This window comes from Centropristis striata, chromosome 17 (assembly GCF_030273125.1).
Source record: "Centropristis striata isolate RG_2023a ecotype Rhode Island chromosome 17, C.striata_1.0, whole genome shotgun sequence".
NCBI classification, from domain to species: domain Eukaryota; kingdom Metazoa; phylum Chordata; class Actinopteri; order Perciformes; family Serranidae; genus Centropristis; species Centropristis striata.
In genome coordinates this window covers 12909459-12935863 of record NC_081533.1, presented here as the reverse complement: position 1 = coordinate 12935863, position 26405 = coordinate 12909459, and the positions used below count along the sequence as shown (strand labels likewise).

At 38.3% G+C, this 26405-nt stretch overlaps 1 protein-coding gene across 2 annotated transcripts; it reads right to left on the bottom strand.

The window, feature by feature from the left end:
- Positions 1 to 1453: 1453 nt before the first annotated feature.
- On the bottom strand, positions 1454 to 26116 carry agfg2 (ArfGAP with FG repeats 2). 2 transcript variants are annotated; one of them, XM_059354947.1, is made up of 14 exons: positions 25709 to 26116; positions 24766 to 24859; positions 21621 to 21736; positions 19288 to 19432; positions 18000 to 18120; positions 17794 to 17898; positions 15212 to 15244; positions 11944 to 12192; positions 9595 to 9667; positions 9429 to 9472; positions 9140 to 9232; positions 7580 to 7699; positions 4175 to 4245; positions 1454 to 2493 (listed from the first exon to the last, which is right to left on the bottom strand). In XM_059354947.1, exons 1-14 carry the CDS (start codon positions 25873 to 25875, stop codon positions 2446 to 2448), a joined length of 1479 nt encoding a protein of 492 aa, XP_059210930.1. In that variant the 5' UTR covers positions 25876 to 26116; the 3' UTR covers positions 1454 to 2445. The 2 variants fall into 2 exon arrangements, with proteins under 2 accessions (XP_059210930.1, XP_059210931.1); XM_059354948.1 differs by lacking the exon at positions 15212 to 15244 and having other exon boundaries at positions 25709 to 26115.
- Positions 26117 to 26405: the final 289 nt, after the last annotated feature.

Here is a 26405-nt window from a genome sequence, read left to right as displayed (position 1 = left end):
ATCGCTCAAAAAGTCAGAAAACACTGTTAACAGCCATTTTCTTCTCCATGTTCTTTAGGAATAAAATGTTGAACAAAACCCCTCTGTAAACTAATACTTTCAGAATAAAAGAAAAGAAGAATGAAAGTTTGATGTATAAGTGATACTGAAGTGTTGATTTCTGGCTCTGAGTTTTGAGAAAACAACCTTTAAAGATAAGTATTGGTGGGGGAAATCCACAAATTTTGCAACAAAAAAAAGCAGCAAACAATTGAACTAACAGATAGGTTACTGAAATTAAGACCATTTTTTGCAAGTTTTCTAAAATTGTATGTTAAATATGGCAATGAGGCATTATCTAATGCTAACGTTTGGTGAATTTAGAAGAAATCTACAGACACAAATAGACAAACTGTTGTAAAATAAACAGCTAAATGTGTATTTTTGTATGTTTTCTAGTCTGAAAGAAGACATGTAATGGAAGCAAAATCTCAAAATTGACCAGTGCATGAAAATTTTTGCTTGTAAAGTACCAACCAAAAACAAGATTCTATTTCACTCAAGAACTAATATTTTATCAGCGTAATTTCAAGCTTGTATTCCTGTTTATGAGATTAACTGATCACATTTCCATATGAATGACTAACCATGAAAAGAACCACTCAGTATATATGTATAAATAATGAATACTTGTGTAATATGTAAGTTTAAATGATGCAGGAAATTACATTTCTTAGCTGTTTCCAGCCAATATTCCACAGAACAGACAATGTATTAATTCAACAGTTTATTTTTTTTGCGCTCTCTCTTTTATTTCCTTCATACACTCATTATCCATTGAGTTCTCAATTGTTTTTTTTTTGGTTTTTTGCATTAAGCACATCTCTTTTTCTAGCTTCTTTAGAAAAGAATTGTGTCATTGTGTGCATTATTTCTACACTTTTACCAAACTATAACACATAATGGAGTGCATTAAATTAAATGTTAAAAAAGGGTAGGACTGCAACCAATGATTATATTAAAAATCAAATAATTTATCCTTATTATATTCAAATAATCATTTGGTGTAATAATGTAAAAAAAAAAAAAAAAAAAAAAAAAGTGGCAAATGCCAATAAAAGTGGCAAGATGATGCCCGTTTTTCCCAAACAAAATATTGAATTTAAAATAATATAAAACACACAAAAGCAAACAAATATTATGGCCTGTTTACTTAACTAAGCAACAGAAATAATTATTATTCTAATATCTAAATTCTTGCAATTTAATTTTCTGATGTTTCTGATCAACAAATCCAGTAAGCAACTCATTTTTGCAACTTAAACTTTATCTATTAAACTGAAAGTTAAAAAAAAACACAAAAAAAGAGTAGGACAGTGTTATTTCAAGCTAGTTTTCCTGTTTATGAGATAAACTGATCACATTATTATATTAATGACTAACCACTGAAAGAACCACGCAGAGCCAGGCTGTCTTAAGAAGCAACAAACTGATTTTATGAACATGAATACTTGTCATTACAAAGATGTTGTTACATGAATCTCTCTTCTGTTTTTTTTTGTTGTGTAATTTTTTGGCAAAATAAAGGTAATAGTAATAAACTTCGCCTCCATGTTAACCGAAAAAATGAACAAGCGAGAAACATTTTGGTCCGGAAAAACATGAAGCGATGAAGTCTTTTTTTTTTCTTTTTTTTTTACACATTTAAGTTATTCTGAAATTGCTTTTACATTCAGTAGCATCTCCTTTTAGCCCTCTAAGCGCATGCAGCCTAGGAAGTGGAAAAAACGTAGATTATCCTTCAAAAAGGGAAAAAATAAAATGAATTAACAGTGACGAATGCAAACATGTTCCACACACCCACTACAGAGAGAAGCCCGTCTTATCTGTCGACGCTAATTCACATGCATTAAGGCTGTAATTACCATCTGAGGAGACTCGTGATGCACCGTCTCCACTGGCTCTTCCTTTTAGACAACTGAGAGACGTTTTCAAACCGGGACCGACGCTGATGCATTTACTGGTGGGCTGTTTCTTTTTTTTTATGCACTTGTAAGCAGGAGATGAAAGCAAAGTAGCAGCAGCAGCAGCAGCAACATGTGTGTCATATATGTGTCTGCAGAAAAAATCATAGAGGCGTCGTTTACTCGTGACTCCCACAGAGCCCTGAGGTGGCGTCTACTGGCACACAAACACCTTTTTTGACGTTGTACAAACACAGCAGGCGACCGATCTCATACATACATGAATTTCATAATTACATTCACACTTTGTTGTTGTTTTTTATCCTCCACGAACACGTAAACACAGACAGAGAGGGGGGAGAGAGAGAGAGAGAGAGAGGGTGAGAATACTCCAGAGGCTTTGAAATGGCAGCGACTCCTCAAGTTCACTCCTCTGTCGGTTCCCAGAGACGGATGGCTGGGTGAAGGAGGGAGAAGGGGAGACGGAGGGGGCTGAGGGAGGTCAGATAAAAGGGTTTCTCGACGTCCCTCGACTCGGGTAAACATTCCCCTGAAAAGACAAGAGAGGCAGGGTGAGAAGGACTTTACTACACTTCCTGTTTGCGGAGAAAGAGAGCTTGCAAACTGCCAATTAGCCCCCTTTTTACCCCCCCACCCGCCTCTAGAGTGCACTTTGTTTGCAAGGCAGTGAACTCTTTCTGGTTACTACCAACTGTCTTTGTACACTTTGTTTAATTTAATTTCTTTTTTTAGCTGCGCACCCCCTTCTATGTCCCAACCGGGTTGACGCACCCCCAATCCCCCACACCTTCAAAAAAAAAAAAAAATGCAACAAGCTTTTTTATAGCCATATTAACCCATTTAAGCCAAATGGGTTATGGTAACTTTCAAGGCTATCCACGACCTCGCCCCCCCATATCTGTCCCACCTCCTCCATGTTCCCACTCCCTCCCGCTCCCTCAGATCCTCTTCCTCCAAATGCCTGTCTGTCCCCTCCGCCCGTCTCACCACCATGGGGAGCAGAGCATTCAGCCTCTGGAACTCACGACCACCCCACCTCAGGAACATTGACTCACTGCCCCATTTCAAATCACAACTCAAAACACATCTGTTTAAAACTGCTTATTCCCTCTGATCACAATTGACCTGTCCAATCTATCTTTTGCATTGTATTGTTATTAATTCTGTTTATTTTATTGCTGAATCTTTTCTATCTTTTTTGTATGGTGTCCTTGAGTGCCAAGAAAGGCGCCTCCAAATAAAATGTATTATTATTATTATTATTATTATAAGCGCTGGATGAGCGCTGTTGTGTTATTCTACCTTTAAGGCCGGGAAAGCGGATATATCAATGGTACAATGTTTCTTACAGGCAACATTCAGACAAGAAACCGGTTAAAAAAGTTCCTTTTATAATTTAATTTAAATTTTAAATGTTATGTATTGTACCCTGTTGAAGCTACTGAATCTTTTACACATATTTATTAAATAAATTATGTTAAAATTAATTTTAAAAACTTCTTTTTCACTTGAGCACCATTATGGTACAATGTTGCCTACGGGCAACAAACCCCCAAAAACTTCCAAAAAAAAAAAAAGAATTATAAAATTTCTTCACATTATGTTTATTTGGTCTATTTTAAGACAAAAAAAACACTCCAAACATTTTTTACATACATATGTTTTTTCTATTATCAGTTTGTTATTACTTTCTCAGAACTTTTTTTAGGTTGTCCCTGGATGTTTTTATTATTATCTCTGCACCATAATCTCTTAATAATGTACTTTATTACCTGTGTCTTTTTCATCTACTGCTGATTTTAATGTGTCCGAGTTTTCTCTTAGTCTTGTTTTTTGTTTCTGGTTTCTGTAGCACTTTGAGATTTCTTTATGAAAAGTGCTTTATAAATAAAATGTATTATTATTATTAACTATGAAATAATGGTTTTCTGCCTCTCCCTGCTCTTTACACTATTTGTTATTTTTGTCATTTTATGTAATTTTTTTTTTTTTTTTTTTTTAAGATTATTTTTTGCTTTATTGAAAGTGATAGATTGAAAGGGGGTGACAGAGGGGAAGACATGCGGCAAAGGAAACTCAGGCCGGATTCGAACCCGGCTCCACCGCAGCAAGGACTCAGCCTTAATGGTAAGCGCTCTACCAATGTGAGCCCCCATTTTATGTAATTCTAACTGTGCAAATAAACAAACCAATAAACCAATCCAACTCACCGTGAACGGGTTCACCGACATCGGCCGAGGGACTTTGGGCTGAGAGTCGGGCGCAGGGAAGGAGGCAAAACCTGGAACACACAAACACAAAACAGCAACTTCAAGACAGAGTGTGAGAGTGTGTGTGCATTGGTATTCCTGCTGCTGCTGCTGGTCACTGTGTTGGAATCATGAAACATTCGAGGTGTGTTGATGCCTCGCAGCTCCTCAGTGTTTCATCTGCAGCCAGTGCACATACAGGACATGTCACACTGACAGCCACAGCCACCAGCGAGCGGAGGTTTTTCATTTTTAATGTTCAATATGTGGACGAGAGGGTGTCAGGCTGTCGTTTCACTGCCATTCACCAGCACAATGCAGCAGCAGAGGGGATATTTATTCTATTTATGGCTCCAGGGAAGGCAACGTCCGCAACTTAAATAAAATATCTAAACAATCGGTGAACGGATTGCTGTGAAATGTACATACTGTCCCCCTCAGGTTGCATTGATCATTTTGGTGGCAATGCAATATTTTAGATTTCTTGGATTCCAACCAATCTCAGCTGTGCTTTAAAAAGGTAAAATCTGCTACATATCCACATTAAAATGCCAAAAAACTAGACTTATGTTATATGTTCTGCTGAGTTTGTGTATTTACATTATTCCAAAATCTTTCCAACAATGTTCAAACCCAGAGAAGTCTATAATCTTAGTCAAGGTAATGATGCATTTCACTTGGAAATCTCTAACTTTCTGGGAAACACCAAATGATATGTCATAGAGTAACTGTAAATTATATAATACAGTCATGGAAAAAGTGATTAGACTATTGTTTTCTTCTTCAACTTATTGTTAATTTTAATGCCTGGTACAACTAAAGGTACTTTTGTTTGGACAAATATAATGATAAAAACTAAAATAGCTCATAAGAGTTTAATTTAAGAGCTGATATCTATATGTTTTTCTTGAAAATGATTTTGGTTATTATCAAGAAAACCATGAAAAATGTCTAGATATCAGCTCTTTTTTAACACCTTTTTTTGTGTACTACATTATTCCATATGTGTTCTTTCATAGTTCTAACTTTTTATAATATGAATCTAAAATGTTGAAAATAATTTTAAAAAATAAAGAAAAAATATTGAATGAGAAGGTGTGTCCAAACTTTTGGCTGATGCTGTAATTCTGATGCATAATTATTATCATCATCATTATTATTACTACTACTAAAAGTAGCATGAATAAAAATGCTTTGACATATTAAATCATCTGTGAACATTATTTTATGTCTGAGTCAAATCCGATTTTCATCAACAATGATTGTTTAACAATAAAACAACAACTCCCATGATCCCACACTACAAAGTCCATATTTTGCATATTGTAGTTTTGATTGAAAGCCCCCTGGTGGCAGAAATCACAAACTGTGCATTTATTGCTAATAAGCAAATGTGGGCGTGCAAACACACTCAACTGTGATGTGATTAATTTATTCTACAGTGTAGGCTCCAATTTTCATCACATTTATTGCAAATTGCATGAGGAATAAAGAGAAAGTGCACAGTGATTAGTTTGCAACTGTTGCTTGTGCAAATGTTTCCACAGTGCTGTGTCTTCATCAGTGTAACTTACACACATATTGTGTAGAAAGCAGAATTTATGGAAGAAGAAAGGCTTTATATGTCATGTGATGCCATATAATTAGGTGCCAATAAAGTCCATTTTATGTCTTATAATAGCCTATAATTGACTACAACTATAATAAACATGTGAATTCAAAGCCTCATTATATTTTCATTATATATTAATGAAACCAAATGGTGCATTAAGACGATTTCCTCTGCTGTTTAAATAATTTACTCCTATTGTATGTTTTGATGTAAAGACAGAGAAACCTCTGCACATTTAGATTTATGTTCCCAAGGGGAAATTCATATTCATATTCATAGCACTGACATTTTAACAAATACAACATAACATTCAGTGCTCATATCGCTCTTTTATTTAGAGCAGCGATGGCTGCAGGGGTCAGGTTTTTCCCTAGGCGAGCCTTTTTACACCTTATGGTTCTGTACCTCTGACCAGAAGGCGGTGGGGTGAGGTCCTGGATGAGTGGGTGTGTAATGTCCTGTTTTATTGTGGTTGCAGTGTGAGATGTCCCTGCTGTTCAGCTCTGTGAGACTGGGTGTTGGGAGTCTGATTTTTTTGGCAGCAGTGTTGGTGATGTGTGTGAGTTTGGCCCGTTTGGTGACAGTTAACATGTTGGAGAAGCGATGAGGGGAAACGAACAGTCCTTTGAGTTTACAGATGACAGACAGTCTTTGTTGGTTCCTTTTGAAAATGTTGGTGGTGTGTTGGTTGAAACCATAGACTGTATAATTAATGGACATAGTGACCGTGACGTGGCCCGTTGGAAGCATCAGTTCATCGTTAAACTCGTCGCCATCTTGTTTCCGATACGGGGAGCAGACCATATTTTGACTGTGGAGGAGTGAGAGGGATCTGATCACTGACTACAGCCTCTCTACACCTCAACCTGACTGAGAGAAGCCGCTGCTAATTCATGTTAGCATTAACAGGAGCATTAACTGGGATGTTAGTTTTGGCTAGCAATAAACAAAAACAAAATGTACATTACTTATCGAAGAAAAATGAGCGGCGACTCCTTGGAGTGTCTGTTAGTCCAACCAAACACTGAACGAGACATTTATACTGAACTAAACGTTCAAATAAACTGTCATTAAGTGAAAATACAGTGAAAGGGTCAAAGTTATGAGACCAAACTGCTAAACGTCCTTTTTTATATCTATATAGCGTTATATATAACTTTATTGACACGTTGCCGTGGATACGCATTGTTCTGCTTCTCTCCTGTTGATGGCTCGCGTTGTTAGTGACCTGTCAATCAAAGGTAGCCACACCCCAAATCATATGATTCATTATCTTCTATTTTCTTCTAAATGGGGCCATTATTAGAACTATTAACATCAAATTGTCTTGAAGAAGATTTTTCACTAGTGATTGAGACCATAGTGTTGTCCTAAAAAAAAATTCTGAGGTAATAAATCAAGTGAGAAGTTTTCTAATTTTGCATTGAAATGAATGGACAGAAACATTTTTGTAGCCAAACTTAGCGCCCCCTGCTGGATTTTTTTGGTAGAATGCAGCTTAAGGCACTTCAAGTATATTGTCCAGTGTTACTCCCAGGTATTTTAAACTGTCTAACATTGCAATTTTTTGGTTGTTGATGGTAAAGGGGTGTTGCGTTGTGGGGGGAAATGATAATTTCTTGAGTTTTACTGACATTGAGATGGAGATGGTTGTCCTCACACCACTTGGTGAAGTGTGTGGTGGTGCTGTGGTAATCCAGGACAGAATGATTCAGTCAGTGAGCAGGGCAAGAATAAAACAATAAATATACTACCATTGGCTTCCTGGTTGCTGGCTGACTCATGATGAAATGCATTCTGGGTGTTGGGTCCTGGGAAGGAGGCGGACGGAGGAAAGACGGAGGTGGGCGAGGTGACAAACGCGCTGGAGTCACCTGGAGAGAAGAAGCACCCACACACACATCAGAGACAGCTCAGCAAAACATATCAGAGACAGAGTCATCACAAGAATCACTTTTACATTAACTCTACAGGAGGAAACATCAGCAGTAATGAGAGATCTGACTGGTCAAATGCAAACTGAGCACATCAATAAATTATATTGTTGAATATATTAAAATAGAGCTGCAGGAAGAGTTTTAATATTGATGCTGTAGTTCATGTAATAAAGTCAAATAAACCATGACTGATCATTTCTTTCTTTTTTTGAGTTTGAAGATAACATAGAAATCCTCTGTCTCTATCCGCTTAATTAGAATTATATACACGAAATATTAGATCATTTAATCTAAGAGCTGAAATCTAGCCATTTTCCATGGTTTTCTTGATAATAACCAAAATCATCGTCAAGGAAACCATGGAAAATGAGCTATTTCTTATGAGCTATTTTTGTTGTTATCATTATATTTATCCAAACAAATGTACCTTTAGATGAACCAGGCATTTCAACAAGAAATTGAAGAAAAAGGATGGTCTAATATCTTTTTCCATGACTGTGTATGTATATATATATATATATATATACACAGTCATGAAATATTAGACCACCCTTTTTCTTCAATTTATATATATATATATATATATATATATATATATATATATATATATATATATATATATATATATATATATATATATACACACATAAATACATTCATTACTTAGTGCTAATAATAGGAAAAATAATATAATAATAGGGGGCTTTGGTTAATGTAGGTACCTTTAAGATAAATAGTAAAAATTTGCATTTTTTTCAACAACAAATTAATTAATAAATAATACTAATACTAATAATGACCAACCAAGGATTATATTATAATAATATTATAATAATCAATTAAATCTATCCTTTAAAAAAAATAATTTGGTGTAATAAAGTAAAAAAAAAAAAAAGACAAGCAAATGCCAATAAAAGTTCCAAGAGTCCAAGATGATGCCTGTTTTCCATAAATATTACATTTAAAATAATATAAAACACACAAAAGCAGCAAATATTATGGCCTATTTCCTTGATTAAGCAACTGAAATAATTATTCTAATATTTAACGTCTTGGCAATTAAATTTTCTGACCTTAATGATCAACAACTAATTTTTGCAATTTAAATTTAACCTCCAAACGGTTGAAAAAAAGCTAAATCTTACTTAAGATTTTTTCAGAATAGATTAAGAATAACAAGACAGAATCTGGATGATATAATTCTGCAAAGTATTGCCAGAAACACAAAACCCCTCCATCTAAAAGTCACCATACTCCTGATTCAACATGGTTAGAAGTCCTGAGGAAAACATGTGTAGTGTAGTGACCTTTCCCCTTCTAAAAAAAGTTGGTAACAGAGTTATGATGTGTCTGAGGGACCCTGAACACGAGTCTCACCTCCTGATGCGTTGCTGAAGGGGTTACTGGGGGAGAGGGCAACGGGCTGCTGGGAAGCGGAGCTGGAGCCGGAGCTGAATGGGTTGGGGAAATCTGAGACACAGAGACAGGAGGGGGGCAAAAGAGACGGGCAGATAATTCAGTGCGTGAGGTTAACAGGCTACATTCCAGTCTATTCAAACCGACACCGCTCCGAGTCGCACACACGCATCCTAATCAGGCTCCACAGATGAAGGAGCTGAATGTAAATACAGTGCAGGTTAGCAGGAGGAATCGATGCAACACCTACTTGCAAAGGTTTGTGAGCCGGAGACTGTATCCACACCGGGGGAACTGGGGGGAAAAGCAGAAAAACAGGGGATCGATCAGAATATGACCTTTAAAGGGCTCAGCTGGCAGGGAATTTAAAAATATGTCACGTTAAACAAAAATCTGATTTGACAAAACTGCTCTACCTGGCAGGAGTAGAGCTGGACGAGAGCCTGCTGCCGAAGATGGCGTTGTACTGCGGGGGGCCACCAGGGGGAGCTGTGGACAAGCGTTTCACACAGGACATCACCTCAGGGCTTTAATGAGCGCTAATTCAAGAGATCAAGTGCTACCATTATCTTGAAATGTGAGTAGAAATCCCACAAAGAGCTCAACTGGTTGATCTTAAGCCATCTGATGAACAAAAGCATTACAAATCCCCTGAATAAAATATCGTCTGTGTGTTCAGCTTGATATGAATCAAAGCGAGCCGGGGCAGAAAATCAATAACCTCCTTGCTCTGCCAGGCAGGGGCGGCTGTGATGAAGGTGGAGAACAACAAAGCTTCTCGTACGAAGCTCGAGGGCTCCTCTGCATGAATGCTATACATTAAATCCGCCGCCTCGGTTTATAAACAAATACAGCTGATTTTACAACACAGGCTGAGCGCGATCCGGAGCAAACACAATGAGCATAATTCAGCTGCTGAAAGCCTTGGCATTTGGAGTATAAGGATGTTATGCAACCTAGTTGAGCTGGCTGTGACAATCTGTATCACACACACACTCCAGCTCTCCCTCTGCCTCTCTATCTGTCTTTTACCTCGTGCTGGAAGAAGGACTCAGGTCCTTTACTGCAGTAAAAGTGCCAGTAACACAATGTAAAAACACTCCAAAGCAAAAGTACATAAGTATTAATAGCAAAAATGGACTTAAAAGTACTTCTGATACATAAAAATACTAGTAAGAACTAAAATAGTAAGAACTATTTACATGTTTACTTCACTTACAACCGCTCTTGTCCGCTCCTCTCTGATCTGTGTAAACAGCCTGTAGTTCAGAAAAAGTTTCACAATTTTAGAGGACTTTATCTAGTCTTTGTTTAAGTGAAATATTGTTTTTTTCCCCTTTTTGGGAAGTTTAAAAGCTCTGAAACATGACATTGAGCCCCAACTGGACATTGTTTCTTCACGAGGGGCCTCAAGAGAAAAAGACTGGGAGCAACAGGTTTGATCTTTAACAAATGTGTGTTTGTTTTGTTTTCAACGTTTTACACAATGTTCCAACTTTTTTGGAATTGGTCACAGCATTTTCCAAGTGACCACAAGTGTTATATTAGGGGAAAATGGGGGCTCCACATGCTTTACAAGTTGAACTATTTACATGTTTACTTCACTTACAACCGCTCTTGTCCGCTCCTCTCTGATCTGTGTAAACAGCCTGTAGTTCAGAAAAAGTTTCACAATTTTAGAGGACTTTATATAGTCTTTGCTCAAGTGAAATATTGTTTTTTTCCCCTTTTTGGGAAGTTTTAAAGCTCTGAAACATGACATTGAGCCCCAACTGGACATTGTTCTTCATGAGGGGCCTCAAGACAAAAAGACTGGGAGCAACAGGTTTGATCTTTAACAAATGTGTGTTTTTTTGTACACTCGTGTTTTTAAATCTTAAATGCAACATTTTATGCAACTTTTTTGGATTTGGGGTTAACTTCAGATACTTACTGTTCATGACATCAATATCCCTCAAATACTCTACTTACAACCACTCTTGTCCTCTCCTCTCTGCTCTGTGTAAACAGCCTGTAGTTCAGAAAAAGTTTCACAAATTTTTGTCACACGACTGTTGGTCTCAGACCTGTGGTTTATGGTTTTTTGGTTGCGTTGTAGACCTCAGAATTTAATGTTTTTTACAGGATCTCGCTAGTGTGAACAGTTTATTTTTGGCTACATTTTAAAAGAGACATGAAGAATAAATAGTTTTTGGATTAAATATCACTATTTTACAACGGCGTATTATGGCCAAGTATGAAAAACATGATAATAATAATAATACGGACCCGGGGAAGGGGGTAATATTTCGAGAAAAAAGTCGTAAATTTGCGAGGTTAAAGTGGCAAATCTACAAAAAAAAGTTGCAGATTTACAAGATTTCTCTCATAAATCTGCTACCTTTTTCTCATAGATTTGCCTTTTTTTCCTCATATATCTGCAATTTTTTTCTTGCAAATTTGCCACTTTTAATCTTGTAAATCTGCAACTTTTTTTTGTAGATTTGCCTCCCCCAGGTCTGTATTTTCTTTTTCTTTTTTCATACTGTCCCTAATACACTGTCGTGATATTTCAAGCTTAAATTTAGTTATCTTTCCTGAAGCTTTCGTCACACATGATTCCTACAACGGCTGTCAGAAATTTTAAAATCTAACAATAAAAAAATAAATTATAATAATTTTTATAGTTTCTAGCCATGATAAATTATGTAATTTGGGGGATTTTTTTTAAAGAAAAGTAAAGTTAACATTAAACATTAAACATTAAAAGCTGAAATATTTCCAACCTGTGGGCGTCGTTGTGTCAGAGAAGACGCTGTCCAGGTGCGACACCGCAGCGTATCTGTCCGACTGGTTGGATCTGCCGACGGTCGGCGGTGTGGTCTGGCCGGCGCTGACAGGCTGCTGCTGCTGGGACAGAGACTGAGGCAGAGACTGCTGCTGAGGAGGATGGCTCAGGCCTCCGAAGTCCACGCTGAGAGACTTGGGGAAGGCCCTGAAGGGACCCGTGGTCCCCGAGGCTGATACTGTACGACCTGAGGGCGAGAAAACCAGACTGGGATTCAGTGCAAAGACAGGAGAGACTCAATGGACTGACTTAATAAAACCTTGATAAATGACTTTTGTATCGGTCAAAGTGAGCCGAGAAACAGGGCTGTGAAACAACATTTAATCTTAGTTAAACCAGTCATGAAGAAGTGAGATATTTAAATTCCAACTTGTGACTTTACACGACTTTTAAAGGGACAGTTTGGATTTTTTAAAGTGGGGTTGTATGAGGTACTAATTAGGAATACTGACACAAAAGCTAAACAATGTACTGCTGTGGACGAGGCAACAGCAAAAATTGATTTTAGCCATTGACAAAAATTCAGTTTAAGTGTATTTTTTTAGAATATTTAGCTTTTTAGAATATAGTTTTCCCTGCTGTCAGACAGCGCTCTCCAAAGGGGAAGTGAAACCATAATCTGTTCTCTCTCATCAGACAGGAGTTGCTGGTTTACCTCTGCCTAGATCAGTCAGTTAGCTAGTTTGCTTGTGTTATTATGTGACTCTGATGAATACCAACTCACCGTTTTAAACAGCAAAGTCACACAACAGCACAAACTAACAAGGCAGCAGTAGACCAGCAACTGTTCTGTGAGCTTAAATTACTGTTTTTGTCAATGGAGTCTGGTGGCTTTAAAGAGAGAATAGATAACAGCTCCAGCTCAACCATTTAAACTTAAACTGGGCTGTTTGATGGCAAGGTAAAGCAGCAGTGGTGGAAGAAGTATTCAGATCTCTTACTTCAGTAAAAGTACTAATACCACACTGTGAAATGACTCCACTACAAGTTAAAGTACTGCATTCAAAACTTACTGAAGTTTAAGTACAAAAGTATCAGCATCAAAATGTACTTAAAGTATCAAAATTAAAGGTACTCGTTATGCAGAATGGACCCACTCAGACTGTTTTATATATTCTTAATATATTATTGGATTATTATTAGTGATGCATTTATGTAAGCAGCGTTGACATTTTCTCAAGGTAGGGCTCATTTTACTACTTTTATGTGGTTTAACTTATGAACACGCTTCATCATTCTTAATGTATGTGTTTTTATGTTGAATCTCAACCTGAAAAGTAACTAAAGTTGGCAGCTAAATGTAGTGGAGTAAAAGAATAGAGTTACATAAAAATGGAAATACTCAAGTAAAGTATAAGTACCTTAAAATCATACTTAATTGCTTACTTTCTGTATCAGTTCTCTTGCCTGCTTCTCCAAACTGCCACCTACAACCACTGCAATAAATCCAAACTATCCCTTTAAGTACCTCAGATTTAAAGGGGACAAAGTCCTTAAAATGCCCCAAAAACAACCTGGAAATGTAAACATCTCCCATTAGATGACAACAGGGAATCTATCTGGACTAAACTAAAGTAGGATTGTTTTGTCAAAAGACCAAAACTAATTAAGGGATGTTATTTGAGTGTTTTATCATGTTAAACCCAGATCAATTCATGCACATCAATCTGATTATGTGACAACACTTAGTTATATTTGTAATGTAGGAATTGCAGTCCTGGAAAAAAATATTAGACCCTTGTTTTCTTCAATTTCTTGTTCATTTTAATGCCTGGTACAACTAAAGGTACATTTGTTTGGACAAATATAATGAAAACAACAAAAATAGCTGATAAGAGTTTAATTTAAGAGCTGATATCTAGCCATTTTCCATGGTTTTCTTGATAATGACTTTGGTTATTATAAAGAAAACCATGGGAAATGGCGAGATAATAATAGCTTATAATAATAAAAGTTTAATTTAAGAGCTGATATCTCGCCATTTTCCATGGTTTTCTTGATAATAACCAAAACCATGAAAAATGTCTAAATATCAGCTCTTAAATTAAACTCTTATGACCTATTTGTGTCTTTATCCTTATATTTGTGCAAACAAATGTACCTTTATTTGTACCAGGCATTAAAATGAACAAGAAATTGAAGAAAAATAGTCTAATAATTTTTTCCATGACTGTATATTATTATTCATATGGGCACATGTGATGAAAGGAGAGGTATAGACACATAAAACTACCCATATACTACCTAAATCAGAGTAATTTATCCCATGCTACTGTAACATTTCCATGTTACGAATCTTGTCAAATGCAGGATTAACATGTACAGTTATCACGTGTAAGCATTGACAAAAAAATCCAGCAGCAAGCTGACAAATTCTTGGATAGTTTTCAAAGCACCAACCACAAAAATACACAATTGTTAGATGGGAACAAAGGCAGGAAATTAAGGTCTTTGCAGGTAGCAAGCTTTCCACAAACAAGAGCCACAAAGCATGCTGGTATCAGCCAAAAAATGTTAGCATGGGAATACGAATGAAAATGGTATTGTTTGTTTTTTTAAATCCAGCTCGTCTTCCTCAGCGGGAGGAGTCGGTGACAGAAACCAGACCAGACTTGACTGGAGAGAGATTGTCTGAAGATACACAGCATGGATGTTTTGTGGATGTGATCATATGGTGCTGTAGAGCTCCAGATAGGGCCTATCTTTGCAAACATACCTGAAATACTTGTTTGGGATATTAATGTGCATCGTGGGATTACAGCTGTGTCCTACATAGTTTTTAAGTGCTTCAACGCCAACGTGGTGCGAAATATCAGCGGCCCTCAGCAGCAGCTAGCGCCTAAATATAGCATTACTTTAAACTTGTTCTTTTTCCTCTGGGGGGGATCAGTGTGTGTGTATGTGTCTCGTTGACCCTCCCAGCCGTCAGATCTGGCTTTGAACTGAAGACTGATGAGGAAAAAAATATCGACCCCAATCGCTGCATGTGCCACCGGACAGCCGTGTCTCTAAATGAATACAGAGTGCTGCGTCTTCGCCTCAAACTGTCACAGAAATGAAGCCAAATTCACATCCATGTGAGGCAGGGCCGTCCAGCATGAGCCTGTGATTGGCCGTTTATTATGAATGATACAGCAAAAGGAAGAGCGTATTGATCTCAGCCATTCAGCACACATTCAAATGCGTCGGTTGGTGCCGCGTCTTACCTAAAGTGAAGTGGTTTTTGAAAGAGCTACTGGCTACGAGGTTGAAACAAACAAGACAAGAGAGAGGGGGAGAAGTTACGGGAGGAGTGGAGAGAGAGAGAGGTCGTCACTGACAGCGGATCAAACTGTTGATTCCAGTTGAAGTTGCTATTCATGAAAAGCTGCCCAGTGTGCTAAGTTGATGACATGGAGCTGTTTTAAACCCACATGATATATGATAGGGTAAAACAACTAACAAGTGTCTCTTTGTCCTTCCCATAGAGACCTATGGTCAACATTGATGAGTTCGCGAGAATCAGTACAAATATTTTGCAAGTTTTACAGCTAGAGGCCCCATAGAATAGAATACAGTTTAGTATTATTTATTGCATTTATTAATGTGGTGCTATTATCTTCTTTACAGTCATGGAAAAAAATATTAAGAGCTGATTTTCTGTGGTTTTCTTGATAATGATTTTGGTTATTATCAAGAAAACCATGGCTAGAAAAAAATGGCTAGATATCATCTCTTAAATTAAACTCTTATGGGCTATTTTCGTTGTTATCATTATATTTGTCCAAACAAATGTACCTTTAGTTGTACCAGGCGTTAAAATGAACAAGAAATTGGAGAAAACAAGGGTGGTCTAATCATTTTTTCCACAACTGTAAGTAAAAAAACAAAACACTGTCAAGTGTCTCTTTGTCTTTCCCATAGAGACCTATGGTCAACAGTGATGAGTTGACGTGACGACAGTGATAATCAGACCAAATAATTACGAGTTTTACAGCTAGAGGCCCCATAGAATACAATAAAGTATAGTGTATAGTATTATTTATTGCATTAATCCACGTAGAGCTATCACCTTCATTATATCACATTAAGGTGTAATAATAGACTGTATGAAAGAAATGGAGGTCGACACCGTGACGTGCACCTACTGGTTTGTAGACTTCCGTGAAATTATCAGCAAGCATTTCACAAAATCAACAGCCAATTCCTTACAGTGTCTTTTAGAATAATTAAGAGGTTTTTAGGTGATAAAATGGTACAATTAACTCTTGTGAAATGATAACAAACCGTGACAGGGTCAAAGTTCTACACAGAAGAAAACACGGCCAACTGCCAAACCAGACAGCACCGTAGTAGTGGTGTGTTGTTTGTGAACGTTTCCTTCACTTTGAACTAATCTTGTATATGCTGGTAGTAATGAGAAGTCTTAGTGAGTGATTTGATCATTTTCACGCAGTACGTTCCCTTGTAACATGCTCAGTCAGGACAGGAAATAGAATTAGTTTGACTCAACACTGCATCCTCAAGTTTGAGTCTCTGGTTCATTTGTCACAGGCAGCTCAGCCACAGAGCTGTGGGCCCTGCTCTCATTAAGATGAACGAAATTAACAAACTGACTTGAAAAAGATTGGTTCAATTTACTAGCAGCAACATATCGATCACAAGGCAGCCACGCCTTGAATCATACCCTGCTTCATCATCTATTTTACTCTAAATGGGACCAAAATTTACAAAATGAACATCATGCTGTAATGAAGAAGACTTGAAACTACCGACTGAGACCATAAACACTTTAGGTTAAATGTTTACTGAGGTACTTAATCAAGTGAGAAATAGAGTCACTTTCTTATAGACTTCTATACAATCTGACTTCTTTTTGCCACCAGTGGAGTCGCCCCCTGCTGGCCATTAGAAAGAATGCAGGTTTACATTGGTTTACTTCTTAGATGCTATGTCCATTTCTTTTATACAGTCTATGGTTGCAACAGAAGGAGGAATTAGGCTCTTCATCGACTACAGTTTAAGCCTCATCTAACTGGTACTAAATTGCCAAATCACATTCCATGATTCCATGAGGAAAGCTGCTTAAATCATAAGGCTTGCTAGATTTTTCTTATTTTCAACAAACACCATGAAAAGACCAAAAACAAACAGTCCATCCCTTTATATTTTCTGACTTCCCTAGCCTGTCTGTGGTTCTCAGACCCAGGTACATTAGTTCCTTGTGAAAGCGGACAGTGTAGTTTTTAGCAATGTTACACAATTTGTAATTTTTAGGGACTATTTTCAGTGGCGAATTAATACACACTTGGTAAAAACATTGTTTTCTTTAGTTTCTTGTTCATTTTAATGCCTGGTACAACTAAAGCTACATTTGTTTGGACAAATATAATGATAACAACAAAAATAGCTGATAAGAGTTTAATTTAAGAGCTGAAATCTAGACATTTCCCATGTTTTTTTTTATAATAACCAAAATCATTATCAAGAAAAAAGGGCTAGATATCAGCTCTTAAATTAAACTCTTATTTTTGTACCTTTAGTTGTACCAGGCATTAAAATGAACAAGAAATAGAGAAAACGAGGGTGGTCTAATCATTTTTTCCATGACTGTAGTGTGATTTTTAGGGACTATTTTCAGTGGCGGATTAATACATACTTACATTACAACAGATACACTCTCTTCTGTAGTTTTTTTTTGTACTTTTCCTGTGTACTATATCACATATAACATGCCATCTATTGATTTGTGTGTAATTTGTTAAAGTGTGTTGAATGACGTGAATGTGGTGGACAGTGGGGGACACACCTGAGGGCCGCGGGAGGGCGGGGAAGGAGGGAATGTGGCTCTGAGCTCCGAGCGCAGACGACAGGGAGCCTGGCCGCTGCCTTTCTATCCCGCACAGGGTGGGATCTATATCAGAGAGAGGCAACAGACAAAAGAAAAGGACAAACAGGTGAAACGATCGATCACGTTCGGTCCCGAAATACCCCTGATGAAGATCAACCTCCGACCTTTAAGAGGGGGGTCTCTGAAGCTTTGGGAGCGCGACGGCCGAGCAGTGAACACGTCCGTCCGCATGTCTGCAGGTGAGATCACAGGCGCTCGATCCCAGGACGGCAGCTGGGACTGAGACTGGTGGACGAGGTGAGAAGGGAAGACAGGAGCAGATGGGAGGTAGAAAGAAAGACACAAAGGCAGAAGAAGTGAGTCTCTTTCATGGTTTCTCAATAATTCATAAGCAGCAGCTTTGATGTGGAGGCTACCTGGCCCGACCCATCAGTCTCTGTCTCTCCGCTGCGGAGTGGAAGCGAGCTCGGGTCGTGTCTTCACCTTCTATTCCATTTCTCTATTTTAAAATATTTTATTTTATAAGTACAATAGACAATTAACAAGATTACACCCGCCTCTCTATCGTACTACCCTCGGGCAATTTTCCTTAAAATACAGAGGAACAATACTCTGGAATGATCGATTTAATAGTTCAATACAGTTTTCCTCTCTGAATATATACAAGAACAATTTAGTGGCTGCTCTGATTGCTCAGGTCACTAAGTAGTACACACGCTCATGCAGAGGTACGCATGCACACACACACACACGCGCATGCACACATATCTACACTTTTGTTTTATTTTGCTTTTAATATTGTTATAATTTGCTCCGTTTTTATTTTATTTTATTTTTGTGTGATAGTTACTTGTTTTAATTTAACTTGTGAATTTTTTTATTTTATTATTATCTTTATTAATTTTCTAATTTTGAACATAAAACATAACAGTCACACATCCACGATACACATTTACACGTACACAATCACATATAAGTGTAATTTATATTATATTAACTAATATATCTCAGTATGAAAAAAAAACAGATAAAGGGGGTTACTTTAAGAAACAAGATTGTACTTATATATATTAATATACCCAGACATATATATATACATTTGGGAAAAAACAAAACAAAACAAAACAAAAAAACAAAGACAGAAATTAAAAATGACATAAATAAAATACAAAGTAAATTAAAAAAAAAATAACTTGTGAATTTTAATATAGGTAGAGGCCCTGTATAAGTCCTTTTGGATTTCTTGCCGCTACCTTGCACTTTCATTTTGTTGTTATCTCATTATCCTTGTCTTTTGTCTTATTTGTGCAAAATAAAAAAAACTTCAAACTTCAAAAAAACAGTCTTCTTTCACTTCCTCTTTTCTGCCACACCCAACCATACTCTCCCCTTCGTCTTCATGACCCTCTCAGTCCATTACATGCACAATAAAGACACATAAAGTTCTCTCACCAGAGGCCTTGTGGACCTGGCGTTAGGGGGCAGGTTATGGGAGGGGGCCTGGCTCGCTAAGGGACCATGGGAAGGGGGCACTCCCTGGACCCCCGGACTCCAAGGACCCTCCACATCTCTCCGGTTCTTACTTTTTGAAAAATGCCTGCAAGAGAAAGGTTAATAAGTGCGGTTAGAATGGGCCTCTGTGACAAACTGGCCTCATAAAAAGCACAATTAAGACTTGACATGAAGTCTGTTAACCACCTATCAAACATCCTGACAAAGAGTCTTTCCAAGGGCTCGACACTAAACCCAAAACAATGGCTGCTCTTTTATTCCCAGCATGAAAGCAGCTCTTATCCTTGAGCTACTTTTTCTGAGTGGGCGTCTCCATTTCAAAACAGTGAATGTCTAAATTTGGAACGGACGTCATCAGTTGTTGTTTGGATTTAATTTCACCCCACAATTGTTTTTAACGAAAAATGCCAAAACAAGACGAAGAGTCTACAATCATGCTCTGTGGAGCTGAACTGAGACACAGCAGTACAATGCTCATGTCAGCAAGCTTGCAATCTAATAATAAACTTCACTTGTTTAACTACGTTAGGTTAGGAAATGGGCTGGTAAGCAGAGGGTTCGCCGGTCGAATTCCAAAGCCTGAAGTGCCCTTGACCAAGGCACCTAACCCCCCACCCCACACACAGGGTGCAGTAATATGATGCTTACTGCTATTAAGCATGGTGTGTTTACTGGTTAAATGCAGAGTTTGAATTTTCCCCATTGTGGGATTAACCCATTTAGGCCTAAAACGCCTGGAAAAAATGCCTGTAAAACCTCTGTGCGATTTTTAAAAATAACCCTAAAACCTGAAGTTTTTCTGGAAATTCAACAAAAGTGTCAACGCTTCTACTAAATAATTGATTTTTCAGCCTCTGTAGCAGATAGAAATGAAATTCAAAAAGTATTTGAGAGCTTATAGCTGTTATATCTGAGCTCCCTCCACTATAGTCGTCTTCCACCATGATTTCAGTTCTGGAAAAGTCCCATGTTGCATTGCAACACTCCCACATATTATCAGAAATATGCATCAGAATGATGCATATTTAATTGATGCATTTCATTGGCCAAGAGACCGAAAATAGGTGGAAGAAACTACAAACATTACAAAGCGACATATCCGCTTCCCCAGCTTTAATGGTAGAATAACGCAAGAGTGACCCTGGTTTTAATGGTAGAAATGCGGTAATGCTTTCCCTGCTTAAATGGGTTCATAAAGTAATCTTCACAACGCTAAAGCTGAGGATACACTACAAGATTTTTTTTTGCCAGATTTTACCCACGATTCCCAGTTGGGCAAAGTCTGCACTCATCTGCACTAGTTGTGGACAGTCGGCATGTCCAGTTGGCACAAAAATCTGTTTGCGTTTGTGGGACAAAGACACAAATCTGTTTGAACATGATTGAATTTTTTGAGGGCTGCACGGTGGTGTAGTGGTTAGCACTCTTGCCTCACAGCAAGAGGGTCACCAGCTCGACTCCGTCCTGCGGCTCTTCTGTGTGGAGTTTGCATGTTCTCAATGCTCAATGAATTCATTTTTTTAGATTCTGGACGCAATTGGGTAGTGTGAACTGATTACCGACCCAACTGCAAACAGCCAATGAAAAAGAGAGGGTGGGACACAGAAAATAGCTTCAGAAGACAACTGGAAGTAGCAGAATATATTTACTCCAACCCGTTTTTTTTTTCATCTTGATGTTTTTTCCCAGCAGATAGCTGCAGCGAGCGTCGTCCATGTTTGTTTGTTTACTCCTTCCTCCTCCTCTTCTTCTTCTTAAAGGTTTTACTGCCGTTTTGTTACCCTTTAAACTGTCGCCCTCATTAGAGTTTGATGCGTTCAGTTCCTTTAGTTGGTATGACAAATCATGTAGTGTGTAATCCCTCATCAGGTGCAGTTGTTCAGTGTGTGATCCCCAGTCTTTCAGTCGTCATACAAAAATCTGCTGAAACTATCATGTAGTGTGTACGCCAAGTCTTCAAAATCTGTGAAGACTGCGAAAGTTGCGTAGTTTGTCCCCTGCTTAACAAGCTGATGTTTAGCAGGTTTAATGTTTACTCATTATGTAATGTTTATAATATTTTCATACCTGCCCATCCCTGAGTGACAAGTTGTTATAATATCAAGACAGAATTTCAATAGTAAAATAAAGAAAGAATCTGTGAGAAAGCAGTCTTTTTTGCCAGTTAGTTTTCTTTGCGATCACAGTGTTCTTATTGGCGACCAGTTTTTTTTGCAACCGGCATGTGTGTGCTTTTTTATACAAATAACTGGTCTTCTAATTCTAATTCTCACCACTTCTTCTTCTCGTATTTGTCCTGCAGGAACTCTTTGAACTTCTGTGAGTCCTTCATGTCGGAGCAGCCGTCTGTCTTTGGGTCGAACACGCACAGCCAAGTCCTCCTCCCAACCTGAACACACACACACACACACACACACAAAATTTGGCAGAGAACAAAAAGAAAAAATTAGTGACAATTCTGCAGGTCGTGATTCATGCGGCAGAAAGCAGAAAGGGTCGGTACATGTCTCATTTACATTCAGTCGCAGAGAATCTCTCACAAACACATTTTCTCTTCAGTGATTCACATCCGGGTTAAAAGTCAAGTGTGCGGCAAATATTACTGCGTTTGAATCATGACTCCACTCTCAGAGGATGATGTGGAGAAAAAGCTGGACGCCTCCCCTCACATTATACTTGACTCACACACACACACACACACATCCTGGCCAACAGCGAGCTCATAAAAACGGTCAGCACTCATCCTGATAGCCTGAAACACTTCACCGTTTATTTGCGTGATATAAGCTCAGCAGTGAGTGCTGCCCACACCAGTCGTTCCTGAAACTGGTGCTATGGGGTGCCTTTTTTATTAAAGCGTCATCACATGAAGAAGCGAGGCGACAGTTACATTAAATGCATGTTAATAATTATGTTTTAAATATTTCAGAGTGGAAGAAATAACCAAAAAACTATATTTTTAAGGTAATTTTTATTAAACGGTCATCACATGATCAACCGAGGCCACAGTAACATTATATGCATGTTAATAATTATGTTTTAAATATTTCAGAGTGGAAAAAATAACCAAAAAACTATATTTTTAAGGTAATTTTTATTAAACGGTCATCACATGAACAACCGAGGCCACAGTAATATCATATGCATGTTGATAATTATGTTGAGAGGAAGAAATAACCAAAAAAAACTATATTTTAAGGTAATTTTATCCAGAAAAAATGCTAAACATTCACTGTTTCCAGCTTCTCATCTGTTAAGTTGTATTTTGTGATAGCAGACAGAATAATTTGGGGGTTTTAGACTGTTATCCGATAAAAAAAAGCAATTAGATGCAGCCCTAATCTGCTGATAATCCTTGTTTTCATACATATATAAACAAATCATAGAAACAAACTGTTAATAACGGTCCCTTAAATAAGTTTTCTCCCTTATTTTATTGTTTATTATTTCACTGTGACCGAGAAATGTGCTGAGCGTGGACATTTTACAGTTGAAAAATCTCTATGAAGTGATGCCCTGGTTTAGAAAAGTTTGAGAGCCGCCGGCCTGCCTACACACACACGCACACACACATACACACACACACACACACACACACACACACACACATACACACACTCTCACAGAGGAAACAGATCGTGGCTTGGGTGGGACCGGAGAGTGCTGGTCCTTTTGTTTCTTGGCAGTAACATTCTTCCCCCCAAAAAAAGCCAGACAACAAAGACTGGTTCAACTGGTAGCCATGAGGCACGTTTCATATTCTGCATCGGAAACAGAAGGTGACTTTAAAAACCTGAACCCAGTTGCATAAAAACCACTTTGGCTAAGGTTGAGCTTACATTTTCATCTAAGGATGCCTTAGGAAGAAAAAAAAATGCATTAAATCACCTAATGGATTTCCTTAGGATGTTGTAAGTGAAAACCCTTTTGATCTCTGGTGCAATAATGTTCACTACATCTCGTTTACATCTTAAGTTCCTGTGCGAACAGGGAAGTGAGTTAGCATGTTAGCACCCTGGGGTCTAACCCCTCAAACTCAATGAGGATGTTGAACGTGTTGGTGGTTAGAAGCCTGATATAAAGTCTGTGGTTAACAAAAGCTGAAGAGATGTTCACATTTTTTTGTACAACATAAAATATGTCAGTAAAATACCCCACTTGTGAATTTTTTATTTTTTTGTGTCCTTAAAAAGGCGGTTATATTTCAACCATATTTACACGAGGATTTACATAGGACTGTAACATGTGGAGTGCTTAACTGTCATTTATTTTTGTATCTATATAATTTCTGAATCATCTGTCGATATGTATTTTTCTGTGTGTCTGTGAGCCGAGTTGTAGTGTAGTATAGCCCAGTGTGGGTTTTTTTATTTTATTTTTATACATTTTATTTTATTTGTTTGATTTCTTCATTGTGTTTGTTTGTTTTTCACTGTGTGCTGTGAAAATCAATAAACATATTGTTTAAAAAAAAAAGAAGAAGAAAAGGCGGTTGCTAACAAGTGGCTACATGAGACAACAGTGGTTGTCGGGGACATTTATCTATATATTTCTATACCGATTTCATTAAACGTCATCACGCAGGACATGGACAGGAACTCTCTCACTAGTCCGCCTCACAGCCTCTAGTCCTGTTTCTCAGTACTCTTGCAAACTCTTGTAGATTGTAGATTAGGGTAATAAACAATTTATCAGGCTACAGTTTCTCTAGGTGTCAAAACCGCTGGTTAGCTTGTTGGAGACCATCTGAAGCTAACAGTAGCATAATGTTAGCTTTTTACTTTTGTCGGCTGCAATAACACCTCAAACATCATAAAAGTGTTGTTCATTTGTGAAGATTAACCTGCTGAACAAAATGTGTCAGCATCACAAACATGTGTTTGCCACAGAGCTGATTTTCTGCAATGATCCAAAATCCAATGCAAAAATCCTATAGACGAATTCTTAATAGACCCAATGGAGATGCTATGTTCTGGGTTGGCCTACAAAAATATGTCATTTTGTTTGCTCCTTATTGTTCTACACTGTTGTATTTATATTTATGTTATTTTTTATTCTACCCTTGTTTATACTGATCCTTCTTTCTGCTATCCACTTGATGCTGTAACAGTGCTATTTCCCTATCCGGGGACGAATAAAGGTTTATCTGATCTTAAACACTTTGCCAAGGAGACAACCTAGGAGGCTTCTAAATTTAAGCCTTTAACTTCAGGAAATACTGTGCATAGGCGAAAAAAAAGGAGGTTTATGCAACCAGGTAGTGAACTTGAACAAGAAAAACAGGAACTAGTGAACTTCGAAACTTGTTTCATGACCTCAGATGACTTTAAGTGTCAACAGTACAGGAAAAAAAACACATTCTTATCCACAGGTGCCTCCACGCCCAGCTGAAGCTGCAGACGTCTGAGCATCACTCACCTCGTTGCCGTGGTTTTGGAGGAACTCCACTTCCTGCTGGGAGAAGGTGGTCATGGAGATAGACTTGACTCTGTGTGGAGGGTTGAGGCCTCTCCTGGGAGAGACGGAGAGAGGAATTTAGAGTAAACTAAGGTGGGAAAGATTTAAAAAATTAAAAAAAGATGTGTAGTGATTCCTCAAGACAGGACATGGTGGGGACGGAGCAGGTGGGAGAGGAAACATCTGACATGTGACCGTGAAAAGGGCAGAATCGGTGTGAAATAGGTGCCTTGTGACAGAGAGACGTGTGTTTTTCAGCTACCAGGAACCTCCTATTATCTCCATGCTGGGGACACAAAGTGGGACAACTGCTGTACATGTGCAGGATTGCGCAATAACGCTCGCGAACCCGTCTTTCCTGAGGAGTGTTGGGACTAGGCTGAACATGCAGAACAAAATGTGACAGCACACACACACACACACACACACACACTCATAATACACACCCACACTGGAGAGGAGCCTAGAGAGAGAGAGAGAGAGAGAGAGAGAGAGAGGGGAGGGGGTAGTGTCAAACCTGCACCATGACGAAATGAAACGTAACTCAGAGCTGGAAAATGACCAACTAGCGGTTTGTCGTTTATGAAGCTGTTGGAAGACACGCACGAGAGAAAGAGAGAGATAGAGAGAGGGAGAGAGAGAGAGAGAGAGAGAGAGAGAGAGAGAGGTAGACACTGCGTAAATTAATTTGTGCACACAACCTCGGCTGTTGCACCACGACAACACTCCCTGTTAACGCTGAAAAATAAGAATAACACACTGTACATCTCTGGGTGGTGCATGGTGCAATCTCAGGCCTGGTACTTTTTTTTTTTTTTTACTCTATCAGTATGTGTTTGTCCTCACACTGATGCTATAATGTGCAGTAAATGAGCCCGGGAGGCGCGGCAGGTTTTTCACTCACAGCATTCCGGAGCACGACGTGCAGACGAAGCTGCCCACCGTGATGTCGGTGTAAGTCACCCCGGGCTGGTTGCACTCGAAGCAGTGTTTGTTTACTCCAGACTGGGCCAGCTCGCGGACCTTGCGGGCGCATATCTCCTGGTTGTCCCGGTGCTTTCGGTTCGACATTTTATCCCGTCCCCGGTGCCTGGCTGACAGGGCTCGGTGTGGCGCCGGTAACCCTCCGCTGTCCTCCTCCTGAAGCCCCCTCCGCTTTACTACATGGAGCACTTCACGCCCGCATTATTATGGAAACGCTTTTTATGCGGCTTCACCCCAACGCAACACACAGAGGAGAGGCACGTCAAGTCGCACGCACGGAGCTGCGCGCGCGCCGGAAATACTGCGGATTCTCCTTCAAAGTAAAAGGGGGAAAAAAGGACAGGTGATGATTTAGGTAACAGTGAATTTTACTTTCAAGTTGCCTGTTTCTTTAAAAATTTGTTCCAATAAAACCACTGGTTATCTCATCAAACTGTTAGTAGGTCAAAGTATTTTCCAGTGTATTATGTGAATCAGCTGTTTCCACATCACAGGGACACAGAGACAATATGAAAGATGCACAATTTAACATGTTTTTTTTTTTTCAAGTTTTGCAGGAAACACAAAAAACTTTACCAAAAGTGTAACATATGACATTTATTGATCATTTCACTCAA